Genomic DNA, 12,959 nt, shown 5'->3' with positions numbered 1-12,959 from the left:
GGAGCCAGCAGAGTCCTACAGCCTAATATCATGAAACCCTAGGGTTGAACCCAACATTTCCCAACCCATCTCCTCCACTGCTGGAGCCTGGTACAAGTCCCCATCAATGCTCTGGCAGTGGTCTCCTGCTTCTGCCCTCACCCCTACAGTCTGTTCTCTTCACAGCAGCCAAATTGAGGCTGCTGTTACCAAGTGAGACTATGTCCCTTCTCTGCTTAAAACCATCCCATGATTAACTCACTCCACACTTAGAAAAAAAGCCAAAGTCCTAGCCATGGCCCACAAAGCTCTATAATTCCTAGCTTGTCTGATGTCATCTACTGTCACACTCTGGTCCAGCAAGACTCCGGCCTATATAGTGATCCTTCTGGCATCAGGACTTTTGCCCCCCCCCACATGCTCTCTCACTTTCATTCAGGTCTCGGTTTAAACCTCACGCTGTCAGAAATATCTTCCCTGATCAAGTCACCAAAAGGAGCCCAAACCTGCCCTGCAGCTGTCTCCCATCCTCACTTTATTTTTCTTTACATCACTCATTGTTAGTAAGATATTATCTATGTTGTCCATTGTCTACTTGCCTCCAATAAGATGCAGGCCCCGCAAGGACAGATTTCCATCACTTTAAGCCACAGCTGTATCCCCACTTGAGCTGGGACTAGAACAGTTCTGGTGCACAGTCGGTACTCAGTAATGTCTGTTGAAAGCATGACTGTGTAAAACACTAAAGGCTGTGCCTGTGATACAGGAGACATTCAATAAATGTTTGAGTGAAAACACTGATGCAGGAAGGACTGAAGGAACTGCACTCCACCGTGGGTCCTGGAGCTCCTGCTTCCTTGCCCTGCCCCTGGCATACCTGGGAGTGGCCCTCAGCACCACCACAGAATCTTTATTTACAACATGAGGCGAGGTGGATGGGGCAGCAGAGAGTGCAGCACCCTACTTCTGCTCCCGCCTCCAGACGATGACCATGCCACTAGCGTCACTGGAGGCCAGCAGGCTCTCATCACAGTTGAAGCTGACATCAAGCACAGGTGCACTGTGGCCCTGCAGCTTGTTGACAGTGGCCTTGGCTGCCCGCTCCACATCAAAGAAGTGCACGCACATGTCCTCACTGCCTGTCACTGTCAAGGCAAGAGAGAGAGGTGCCCTAGGTGTCAAGTTCCTGAGATGTCTGAGTGTTGAGGGGTTTATGTCCAAGGTGTGGGGTTCCGTGGCTTGGGGAGGTCTAAGGATGGGCAGTCACATGGCTGTTTGGAGTCTGTGTGCAGTGTAGAGCTCTAGACTCTCCCTGGGTCTATGTTCAGAGTGTGAGTTCTCTGGGCCATTTGGGGCTTTGGGTCCCAGCATGAGCATGTTGGGGCATGAGAGGTTGCAAGGCCCAGGAAGTCAGAGCATCAGGGTACCATGATGTCTGAGCGAAGTTGGCACCAGCCCAGGTCCCTGCCCCTTCCCAGCTACCCAGACCTCTGGTCCTTACGACTCACCCACACAGGCCCCTTGGCGGAAAGACATGAGGGGGCAGAAAATGCTGCGCACAGGGTGTGAACTCTGCTCAATGGGGAAGCTTCTCTTCAGCTGCAGGGTCCCCTCGTTGTCTACCACCCTGAAAGGACAAGAGAGTGAGTCAGGGTGCAGCTGCAGCTCCAGAAGGGGGACCAGTGGTGGGCCACTCTGTGTCCCCACCCCTGTGCCTGAGTTCTTTTCAAGGTTCATGAAATCCAGTTTTTATTTGTTTATTTTTTAGAGACTGGATCTCACTATGTTGCCCAGCTTGGTCTTGAACTCCTGGCCTCTAGCAATCCTCCTGCCTCGGCCTCCTATGGTGCTGGAATTATAGGTGAGAGCCACTGTACCTGACTGAAACTCAGTTTGGGGGATTTGTTTTTGAGACAGTCTCACTCTGTCGCCCTCTGTAGAGTGCTCTAGCATCATAGCTCACAGCAACCTCAAACTCTTGGGCTGAAGCCATCATCTTGCCTCAGCCTCCCGAGTAGCTGGGAGGCACTCGCCACAATACCTGGCTATGAAATCCAGTGTTGAGATGACCACACAAATCTGTAAATACAGGTTGATGTGTGAGTTAGCGATAATTCCAAAACTCTGCAGTTTCTTTTTTTTTTTTTTTGTAGAGACAGAGTTTCACTTTATGGCCCTCGGTAGAGTGCCATGGCATCACACAGTTCACAGCAACCTCCAACTCCTGGGCTTAAGCGATTCTCTTGCCTCAGCCTCCCGAGTAGCTGGGACTACAGGCGCCCGCCACAACACCCAGCCATTTTTTTGTTGCAGTTCGGCCGGGGCCGGGCTTGAACCCGCCACCCTCGGTATATGGGGCCGGTGCCCTACTCACTGAGCCATAGGCGCCGCCCAATTCAGCAGTTTCATTTACTAGTTTTTCTTTCTAAGGTCTCTAAAAGACCCTGGTGTTAACACAGGCACAAAAAGAAGACATTAACACCCCATGGTATACCCCCACTATGGAAAACTGCACAGCTGTTAAAGAGAATGAACCACACTGCCCATCACTGTGGTGGTGGGGGGGTTTCCATGGGGCTTCGTCTGGTGAGAAACGCAATGTGGAAAAGAATGCAGGAGGAACCCATTTCTGTACAACACGTCCCCCTCAAAACATGTGGGTACATGTACATACCTAGAACTCATGGAGATAAAATTAAATATTAAAATACATAATTGTAAACATGCTTTACTGAGGCAGGAGGAGGCCTGGGGTGGCAAGGAGGAATATTAGAAGGGAGAAATGGGCAAAAACTTAAGAATACACTTAAATCAAATTTTTTGGAGATAGTCTCACTCTGTTGCCCTGGATAGAGGGCTGTGGCATCACAGCTCATGTCAACCTCAAACTCTTGGGTTCAAGAAATCCTCCTGCCTCAGCCTCCCAAGTAGCTAGGACTACAGGTGCTGGCCACTACATACTGGCTATTTTATTTTATTATTATTTTTTTTTTGCAGTTTTTGGCCAGAGCTGGGTTTGAACCCGCCACCTCTGGCATGTGGGGCCGATGCCCTACTCCTTTGAGCCACAGGCACCGCCCTTTATTTTTTTTATGAGATGGAGTCTTACTTTGTTACCCTCAGTAGAATACCATGGTGTAATAGCTCACAGCAACCTCCAACTGTTGGGCATAAGCAATTCTCTTGCCTCAGCCTCCCCAGTAGGTGGGACTATAGGTGCCTGCCACAATGCCTGGCTATTTTTAGAGATGGGGGCTTGCTCTTGCTCAGGCTGGTCTCAAACCTGTGAGCTCAGGGCAATCCACCTGCCTTGGCCTCCCAGAGTGTTAGGATTACAGGCGTAAGCCACTGCATCTGGCCTTAAATTAAAAATTTTACAGAAAGGGCTCAGCGCCCATAGCTCAGTGGGTAGGGCGCCAGCCATATACATCGAAGCTGGTGGGTTCAAGCCCTGCTCAGGTCTGCTAAAGAATGGTTCGGCGCCTGTGGCTCAAGCAGCTAAGGCACCAGCCACATACACCTGAGCTGGCGGGTTCGAATCCAGCCCAGGCCCGCCAAACAACGGTAGCTGCAACCAAAAAATAATCAGGTGTTGTGGTGGGCGCCTGTAGTCCCAGCTACTCAGGAGGCTGAGGCAAGAGAATCACCTAGGCCCAGGAGTTGGAGATTGCTGTGAGCTGTGTGAGGCCATGGCACTCTACCGAGGGTGATAAAATGAGACTCTGTCTCTACAAAGAAAACAAACAAACAAAAAAAACAACAATGACAACTGCAACCAAAAAATAGCACAGAAAGGAAAATTTCTTTCTTTCTTTTTTTTTTTTTTTTTTAGAGACAGAGTCTCACTTTACCACCCTTGGTAGAGTGCCATGACATCACAGCTCACAGCAACCTCCAACTCCTGGGTTTACGCGATTCTCTTGCCTCAGCCTCCAGAGTAGCTGGGACTACAGGCGCCTGCCACAACGCCCGGCTATTTTTTTTTTGTTGCAGTTTGGCCGGGGCTGGGTTTGAACCCACCACCATCAGTGTATGGGGCCAGCACCCTGCTCACTGAGCCACAGGCGCTGCCCGGAAAATTTCTTTTAAAATTATAATTACAGGCCAGGTCCGGTGGCTCATACCTATAATCCTAGCATTCTGGGTGGCTGAGGCAGGTGGATTGCTTGAGCTCATGAGTTCGAGACCAGCCTGAGCAAGAGTGAGACCCTGTCTTCTACTAAAAATAATAGAAAAAAAAGACTGAGGTAAGAGGATCCTTTGAGCCCAATAGTTGGAGGTTGCTGCAATCTATGATGACCCCATGGCACTCTACCCAGGGTGATAGCTTGAGACTGTTTAAAAAAAAAAATTACAGGGGGCAGCACCTGTGGCTCAAAGGAGTAAGGCACCAGTCCCATATGCCAGAGGTGGCGAGTTCAAACCCAGCCCTGGCCAGAAACTGCAAAAAAAAAAAAAAAAATTACAATTTCTTTTGTAATTACAAGAGATACAAGATACGATCTATAGGCTCGGTGCCTGTAGCTCAATGGCTAGGGCATCAACTACATACGCCAGAGCTGGCAGGTTTGAACCCAGCCTGGACCTGCCAAACAACAATGACAACAACAACAAAAAATAGTCAGGCATTGTGGTGGGCACCTACAGTCCCAGCTACTTGGGAGGGTGAGGCAAGAGAATCACTTAAGCCCAAGAGTTTGTAGTTGCTGGAGCTGTGATGACACAGCACTCTACCGAGGGCAACATAGTGAGACTGTCTCAAAGGAAAAATAAAAAAAGATAACAAATGTTATCAGTATCACAAATATGAGTATCACAAATTTAATAGTTTTTTCCTTTCTTAAAATATGTATACATTGGGCGGCGCCTGTGGCTCAGTGAGTAGGGCGCCGGCCCCATATGCTGAGGGTGGTGGGTTCAAACCCAGCCCCGGCCAAACTGCAACAAAAAAATAGCTGGGCATTGTGGCGGGCGCCTGTAGTCCCAGCTGCTTGGGAGGCTGAGGCAAGAGAATCACGTAAGCCCAAGAGTTAGAGGTTGCTGTGAGCCGTGTGACGCCACGGCACTCTACCAGAGGGCGGTACAGTGAGACTCTGTCTCTACAAAAAAAAAAAAAAAAAAAAAATATGTATACATTTTTTAGCACCCTGTGTGTGTCTGATTTTTTGGCAACAGGTTTTTCTTTGTGGTACTGGCTAAAGAGTGGCCAGGTGTGGTGGCTCACACCTGTAATCCTAATACTCTGGAAGACTGAGGTGGGAGAATGGCTTGAGCTCAGGAATTTGAGACCAGCCTTAGCAAGAGCAAGACCTGTTTCTAATAAAAATAGAAAAATTACTACCAAGGGTGACATAGTGAGACTCTGTCTCAAAAATAAAAATAGAAAAATTAGCTGGTGGGCATGTGGTGGGTACCCACAGTCCCAGCTAGACAGGAGGCTAAGGCAGGAGGATCCCTAGAACCCAGGAGCTTGAGGGTGCTGGAAGCTTGGCTGTACACCAAAGCACTCTAGCCTGGACAGCAGAATGAGACTCTGTCTCAAAAAAGAAAAGAAAAGAAAAGAAAAATTCGAGCTGGCGGGCTCAAATCCAGCCCGGGCTTGCTGAACAATGACAACTACAATCAAAACACAGCCGGGTGTTGTGGTGGCCGCCTGTAGTCCCAGCTACTTGGGAGGCTGAGGCAAGAGAATCACCTAAGCCCAGGAGTTGGAGGTTGCTGTGAGCTGTGATGCCACAGCACTCTACCTAGGGCGACAGCTTGAGGCTCTATCTTAAAAAAAAAAAAAGGGGCAGTGCCTGTGGCTCAGTGAGTAGGATGCCAGCCCCATATACCAAGGGTGGCGGGTTCAAACCTAGCCCCAGCCAAACTGCAACAAAAAAATAGCTGGGCGTTGTGGTGGGCACCTGTGGTTCCAGCTACTTGGGAGGGTGAGGCAAGGGAGTTGCCTAAGCCCAAGAGCTGGAGGTTGCTGTGAGCTGTGACGCCAGGGTGACAAAGTGAAACTCTGTTTCTAAAAACAAAAACAAAACAACAACAAAAACAAAAAGAAATTTAAAATAGCACAATCAAAAATAGTACAATAAGCCATAGCCACAGGCAGTGCCTATGGCGCCGGGCCCATATAAAGAGGGTGGCAGGTTCAAACCTAGCCCCAGTCAAACTGCAACAAAAAAAAACTAGCGGGCGCCGGCCCATTATGCCGAGGGTGGTGGGTTCAAACCCAGCCCCAGCCAAACTGCGACAAAAAAATAGCCGGGCGTTGTGGCAGGCGCCAGTAGTCCCAGCTACTCTGGAGGCTGAGGCAAGAGAATCGCGTAAGCCCAAGAGTTAGAGGTTGCTGTGAGCCGTGTGACGTCATGGCACTCTACCCGAGGGCGGTACAGTGATACTCTGTCTCTACAAAAAAAAAAAACTAGCTGGGTGTTGTGGCGGGCGCCTGTAGTCCCAGCTACTCGGGAATCTGAGGCAAGAGAATCGCCTAAGTCCAGGAGTTGGCGGTTGCTGTGAGCTGTGTGACACTACGGCACTCTACCAAGGGCGATAAAGTGAGACTCTGTCTCAAAAAAAAAAAAAAAAAAATACTACAATAGGCGGCACCTGTGGCTCAGGCGGTAGGGCACCATCCATATACACTGAGGCTGGTGGGTTCGAATCCGGCCCAGGCCTGCTAAGTAACAATGACAACTGCAACAAAAAAATAGCCAGGTGTTGTGGCGGGTGCCTGTAGTCCCAGCTACCTGGGAGGCTAAGGCAAGAGAACTACTTAAGTCCAGGAGTTTGAGGTTGCTGTGAGCTGTGACGCCATGGCACTCTACCCAGGGAGACAACTTGAGACTCTGTCTCAAAAAAAAAAAAAAAAAAGTATGATAAAAAGCATTTTATCAGGCCAAGCATGGTGGCTCACGTCTGTAATCCTAGCACTCTGGGAGGCCGAGGTGGGTGGACTGCCCTGTGCTCACAGGTTCAAGACCAGGCTGAGCAAGAGCGAGACCCCGTCTCTAAAAATAGCTGGGTGTTGTGGTGGGCGCCTGTAGTTCCAACTACACAGGAGGCTGAGGCAAGAGAATCGTTCAAGGCAACAAGTGAGACTCTCAAAAAACAAAAAGAAAAAAAGCATTTTATCAGGTAGTGGTTTTCAGGCCTGCTGGACATTGATTAGGGAATATTTCTATTTACCAAAGTCCAGGTCTACCCCAGAGCTTCTGAAACCACTGGCCTGCAGTGGAGTCTGGGCAGGATTTTTTTGGCAACAGGTTTTTCTTTGTGGTACTGGCTAAACAGAGTGCAGAGCATCACCACAGCTCACAGGAATTTCAAACTCCTGGGTTTAAGTGATCCTCCTGCTTCAGCCTCCCAAGTAGCTGGGACTACAGGCATACACCACCAAGCCTTGGTAAGTTTTCTATTTTTTTCAGAAATGGGGGTCTCGCTCTTGCTCAGGCTGGTCTTGAACTCCTGAGCTCAAGCAATCTATCCCCTTTGGCCTCCCAGAGTGCTAGGATTACAGGCAGGAACCATGACTCACTCTGGGTAGGACTTTTTGAAGCTCTTAGGTCATTCCAGTGTGTGACCCAGGCTGAGAACTGCACTTGGGTACCATGACAGATGCAAGTGGGGATAATAAAATAAACCCACTCCCCCCAAAAAAAAGAAAGGAAGGAAAACAGGCCTCTGCTCTAAAGGGGCCCTAAGTCTGTTTTCTGCCTCAGTTTGCTCAACTGTATAATGGAGATAATAACAGCACTTACCTCACAGGTTGTTGTGAAGATTAAATGAGGTGATACGTAGAAGGTGTTTGAACACACAGCCATTGCTGGATAAGTGTTCTCTATTGCTATTACTATTACCGCTACTACTGAGGGATCAGTGAAGTTAATCTGATGGAAGAAACTGGTTCCTGTCCAGTCTGTTGAAGGAGGCAGGCCCTCTATCCAGGTGGCCCTGTTGGTGGGACCCACCTGTAGAGTAGCAGCTTGTTGAGGCAAGCATTGATAAGCAGCGAGGGGTCCCGGGCCTCACGGCTGACCCAGGACCGGGCCGAGATGCTGGTTACAGGACTACCCTCATGCACCACCAGACGCTTGGCTTTGGTCAGCTTCCCTGCAACAGTGGAGGGAAGGAGGCAAAAGGAAGGGTATGGGGTGGGCCCTCAGAGTCCTGAGGGTGAGAGCCCCAGATGCAGGCCCATAGCCTGCCTACCTGTGGCCATGTCGAAGAGGAAGGAGAAGACACTGCCACGGTCATCGCCTGCCCAGAGAAGCCGGCCAGGGGCATCAAAAGACAGGGCGAGGACACGGCCTGTTAGCTTGCTGGAGCCGCCCTTCACTTTTTTGCCCGTGGAGATATTCATGACATGCACGTTGTGCTTAGCATTCCCCACCTGTGGGTAGAATGCACATGCCATCATACTGCTCTCAGACAGTACCTCCTTGAGTCTGACCACAATCGGGTTGCTATTGATTGGACTGGCTGGTCCCTACTACAGTCTCCTCACAGTGAGACTGTGGCTGGCAGATGAGCAGGTAACCCAGGCATGTAATCCTCCTCTCAAGCTAGCTCCTCTTGCAATGTGCCCAGAGTAGGATAGCTGATGGAACTAACGGGGTCTCAGAGCCAGAATGCTGTCCCCCAGCCAGTCTGCCTGCAGTCTGAAAACCATGGGGCTCTCCTAGGCCTCTAACAATGGCTTTCCTCTGTTTCCTGGCTGCTCTTGCCCAGATCCTGTGGGGTTGCTGCTGCTGACATGGGAAGGATCCCCGACCACAAACATGACCTTGGCCAGGTCCCTGCCACCCTACCCTGGGCCATGCCAGATTTTTAATTTCTTTCCCCTGCTCTCTGACCAATCTGTTCTGGAGTCTGACCATGATGGGGCTACTGCTGATAGACCAGATGAGGTTTCAGCCTTACCATCCTGCAACAGAACTGCTGCTGATGGGACTACAGGAGCCCCAGAGTCATGTCCCTAGCCCCAAATGATATTCCCCTGAAGTCCACCACAGCAAAGCCAGCCCAGACTAAGGACTGCATTATCGTCCTCTGACCTGTTTTCCTTTCGGTTTAACCATAGTAGGACTGCTGTGATGGGAATGGGGGGTCCCAGACCCTCTAGGCCACCCCCATTTATACTGACTCCCTCAGACAGCCCTCCTGACCCAGCATGCTGCCCTTGGTGAGCGGGCACCCTGGAGCCTGACCACAGTGAGGTTGTTGTTGACGGGCTGGAAGGTGCAGCAGAGCAGTTCAGCGCCATCGGGGTCAGGGATCTCCCGGATGCAGCGGCCGTCCTCAGAGGCCCAGATGCGCATGGTGGCATCGAGTGAGGTGGACACAAGGATGTCATTGGAGAGGGACCAGGCGAAGTCGGAGACACCGCGGGTATGGCCCCGCAGCACACGGAGCACGGTGGGCGGGGCAGGCACCAGCTGGCACAGGGAGATGCTGCCGTCGAGTGAGCAGCAGGCCAGGCGGTGCCGGTCGTCATTGGCGAAGCGTACCCTTGGGACTGCAAGGCCAAGGAGCCATTTGTGGAAGTTAGCACACTCACTAGGCACTTTTGTTTATAAAAGGCTCCGACATATGTACCAGGGGCTGGGGCCCCAATGCACAACACACAGTGGCCTCAGCAAAGGGCTTTCCTTGGCTGACAAAGAGAGTTGTAACCCCAGAAGGCCCTCTGCCAAAAGCCTCCCACCAGAATCACAGCAGTTACACTGCAGATTGCAAAAGTCTTCTGCAAGGTGAAAAGCTCTTGCATCTCAGAAAGCACTTTATAATCACCAAAGTCTTGGCAGTTTGCAAAGCCCTTGATGCTCTGAAGCCCATTCTGCCCTCTGCAAGGGGATTTTTTTTTTTTTTTTTTTTTTGGCCGGGGCTGGGTTTGAACCCGCCACCTCCGGCATATGGGACTGGCGCCCTACTCCTTGAGCCACAGGCGCCGCCCACTGCAAGGGGATTTATCATTAGCAAAGGCTTTGAACTCTTCCAAGCGAGCCAGGAACCAAGTCAGCCTGCTGCAAAGTGCTCTCTTAAGCTTCTGAGGCCCTATACAGTATACTGGGACTTTGCAGACCACTTTGCAGAGGGCTCTTTAGTTTGTAAAAAGCTTTACAGATGGTAATTCCTCCTTCAGAGGTGTGCCAGGGGACTCGCATTCAGAAAAGGATGCCCTGGGTGGTTGTCACAGTTGGACAAACATTTGGTGTTGGGACCCGCCACCCACTGGCTCACCTGCCTCATCCACGTGCTGGTCAAAAACATGGTACATGCCCGCAAAGGCGTAGTTCTCACTCAGTGATGTGTCCCCGGCCATGGCCCGACTAGCCTCTGCTGCTGATGTGGGCACCACGCTGCCAGGGGGCCTGGGTCCCAATAGGAAGTGAGGGGTGACAGTAGGTACGAGTGTTTGGCCTGCCATTGTCCCATGGTCCCTCTCCTCCTCACAAATCCCTCAGCCCTCGCTGCCTCCTGGTGCATACCTGTCCTCAAAGACGGCACGGTTCATCTGCGCCTGCAGCTGGTAGGAGCCACGGCTGACGGAACGGCGGTGCCCACGGGCCCCTAGCGCCCGAGGATCATCCTCAAAGTCCTACAAATGGAGAGGGTCAGGTTGGCACATCCCAAATAGAGCTCCTGAGAACTTTTGAAGTGTGGAGCCTTCAAAACTAGAACCAGATCCCCTTTTACCATGTCCCCCCTATCAATAGCATCTCTGTCTCCATGCTCTCACTGAAGTGGCTTCTTCACTAGTTCTACTGTTCCCACCCTCGCCACACCTAGCAGATACTCAAGATGTTTGCTGTTTATTGACCTATTTATCAAGTTTATTGTCTGTTTACTGACTTATTTGATATTTATCTCTTTTTGTCCTTTGCTGATGCTAAGAGCCTGAAACAGTAGTCACACACAGCAGGTGCTTGACAAAAATCTGAGGAGTGAATGTGTGGAAGCAGGTGGTGTACACACCAGGCAGTGTGGCCAGGAGCTCACCTCCATGCGGTCAAGGGTAGTACGGCTGCTGCGGACGATGCTGTTGCTATAGGCACGAGCACTGCCTGGCTCAGAGAGGGGACCGTAGCGTTGGCCCAATAGCTGCCCCCGAAGCCTCAGGTATTGCCGACGCAGTGCTGGGGGGTGCCCAGCCTTGGCATTTTCCCGCAGCAGCTGGCTGCGCCGGCGGATATACTGGGTCCGAAACTGTGGAAATGTTGGCGTGCGGTATGCGTTGTACCTGTGGGGTCAGGAGGTGGGGCAGGCAGTAGGCACAGGACAGACGGAATCAATCAGCTCTAAGAATAGAGCAATAGAATGAGGTGTGTGGCAATGATTGGGGTCAGGGTGAAAAGAATGATCAGCAGTGGTGATGAGAGTGATTCCACAGTAATAACGAGCATAATTATGAGTCAGTGTAAGGACAATAGAGTCAGTCTGCAGCTCTGCTGGAATCAGTATGGGGTGACTATTGGGGTCAATCTGGCATGATAACATAAGTCAAACTGACATGACAATGGGGAACCAGTGTGGGGTGGCAACAAGGTCAGAATGGGGAAGTGATGATGGTAATAGAAGTCTGGGAGCACCCATGGGGGCCAGCTTGTCACCAAGCTGAGCTTCATCCCACCCCCCTCCCCCCAAAAGGCTTGCTCATGCCCACACCTGGCCGCATTTTCCTAGCATGCTCTTTGAACTCTATCTGGCCCTTTTCCCAGCCAGGCAGTGCTGGTGCCATCTCACTTCTGGTATGACCCACACCTTGCTACTGCGCATGCTCACCTCCAGCATGCCCCCCAGCCGCGTAAGTTCTCCCAGCCTCACTTATCGCCATTGCGCATGCACCACAGTAAGTTCTGCTCCCACAGGCTTCGACTTCACGCCTCACCTTGCGTCCACTGCTAAGACTTGCTGCCACACCGCGGCCATTCCCCGGCCTCCTCCCCTGGCGTGTCCGCCCACGGGAGCCTGCAAGAAAAGGGCATGGAAAGTCAGCGTTCCAAATGAAGGGATCTAGTCCCGCCCCTTTCGCCAGGCGACCACTACCATTGACACCGAATCCCTCAGCGCCGGAGGTGTCGCGAAATCCCACCCAGCTGTTACTATGGCCATCACCCCAGCCCTGCCCTTCCTGGGCAGCGCCCGCATGACACACAGCAGCTATTCAGACCTGACAACGCCCCTCCCCGGTCGCCACGGCAACGCCCCTCCCCCGTCTAGCAATCCTTGCTTGACATTTCCCACCCATCTTGTCCCCACCGCCCTCCGCCTTCCCTTCTCAGGTCCAAGAGCATAGCCCGGAATCTGGGACCACCTCCGGGGCTGCCTCCGCCTCTTGAGGCCCCCGGGGCGGCCCTGAGACCACTGCCACCCCGTTCCTTCTGTCTCTCTTCTCTTTCTCAGGCTCCAGGCAAGATGGCCGCCTGCTACCAGAAAGAGCTGCCGAGCGCAGAACAAATCGATAGGAATCCCTCCCGGGGCGTGGGAGTCTCGCAGGCGCACTAAGGGACAGTAGCTTTTGGCGCAAGGACTGAGGCTCCACCCCTTGAGTTCTACCCACTCTCTAATGGCACTTTTTGTATACACAAGGGTTGTGTCTAAGGGCCACGGGGACAAGGCTGAGTCTGCAAATCATGAGAAATCAGAACCACGACTTTTCAGAGAAGAGAGAAGAAACACGACTTTCTTTTGAAAGAGTGGTGTAGGCCGCTTTGCATGGTCTTGTCCAACCCAAACATGAATAGTAGAAAAAAATCATACATGCGTAGACCCCTGGAAAGTTCTCCAGTTCTTAGAGTGACTGACCGGCCTCCAGACATCCCTGCGATGTGAAGAGTAGGTTGTGTGTGTATGATGGAGAGCACTTGGAGTTGGATGCTGCTGGAAAGCTTGAGGCTTGGGTCTCTAAAGACAGAAGATATAATTAGGCAAAATAAGCTTTGAGGTTTGGATCCAAAAAGCTATTAAAATAACCTTTATTTATTTTT

General features: G+C 51.4%; 1 protein-coding gene across 4 annotated transcripts; it reads right to left on the bottom strand.

The window, feature by feature from the left end:
* Positions 1 to 808: 808 nt before the first annotated feature.
* Positions 809 to 12,403, bottom strand: WDR13 (WD repeat domain 13). 4 transcript variants are annotated; one of them, XM_053579387.1, is made up of 10 exons: positions 12,287 to 12,403; positions 11,861 to 11,940; positions 10,972 to 11,212; positions 10,461 to 10,570; positions 10,213 to 10,343; positions 9,180 to 9,487; positions 8,182 to 8,362; positions 7,941 to 8,082; positions 1,488 to 1,606; positions 809 to 1,124 (listed from the first exon to the last, which is right to left on the bottom strand). In XM_053579387.1, the coding sequence occupies exons 2-10, from the start codon at positions 11,899 to 11,901 to the stop codon at positions 940 to 942; spliced, it is 1,458 nt and encodes a 485-aa protein (XP_053435362.1). In that variant the 5' UTR covers positions 11,902 to 11,940; positions 12,287 to 12,403; the 3' UTR covers positions 809 to 939. The 4 variants fall into 4 exon arrangements, with proteins under 4 accessions (XP_053435362.1, XP_053435361.1, XP_053435364.1 ...); XM_053579386.1 differs by lacking the exon at positions 12,287 to 12,403 and adding an exon at positions 12,019 to 12,237; XM_053579389.1 differs by lacking the exon at positions 10,972 to 11,212 and having other exon boundaries at positions 12,287 to 12,370.
* Positions 12,404 to 12,959: the final 556 nt, after the last annotated feature.

Source organism: Nycticebus coucang, chromosome X, assembly GCF_027406575.1.
Source record: "Nycticebus coucang isolate mNycCou1 chromosome X, mNycCou1.pri, whole genome shotgun sequence".
Taxonomy (NCBI): Eukaryota; Metazoa; Chordata; class Mammalia; order Primates; family Lorisidae; genus Nycticebus; species Nycticebus coucang.
Note: the sequence above shows the minus strand (reverse complement) of the source record. Positions and strands in the feature narration are given on the sequence as shown.

What these genes read in the sequence shown, in the direction of transcription:
- WDR13 (XM_053579386.1), bottom strand. Translation starts at nt 12,120, where the DNA reads ATGCGGGCGCTGCCCAGGAAGGGCAGGGCTGGGGTGATGGCCATAGTA. An exon ending in TCAACAACAACCTCACTGTG is followed by an intron (nt 8,363 to 9,179) that starts GTCAGGCTCCAG and finishes TTCTACCCACAG; the next exon opens with GTGGGGAATGCTAAGCACAA. An exon ending in CCGCCAAGGGGCCTGTGTGG is followed by an intron (nt 1,125 to 1,487) that starts GTGAGTCGTAAG and finishes TTGCCTTGACAG; the next exon opens with TGACAGGCAGTGAGGACATG.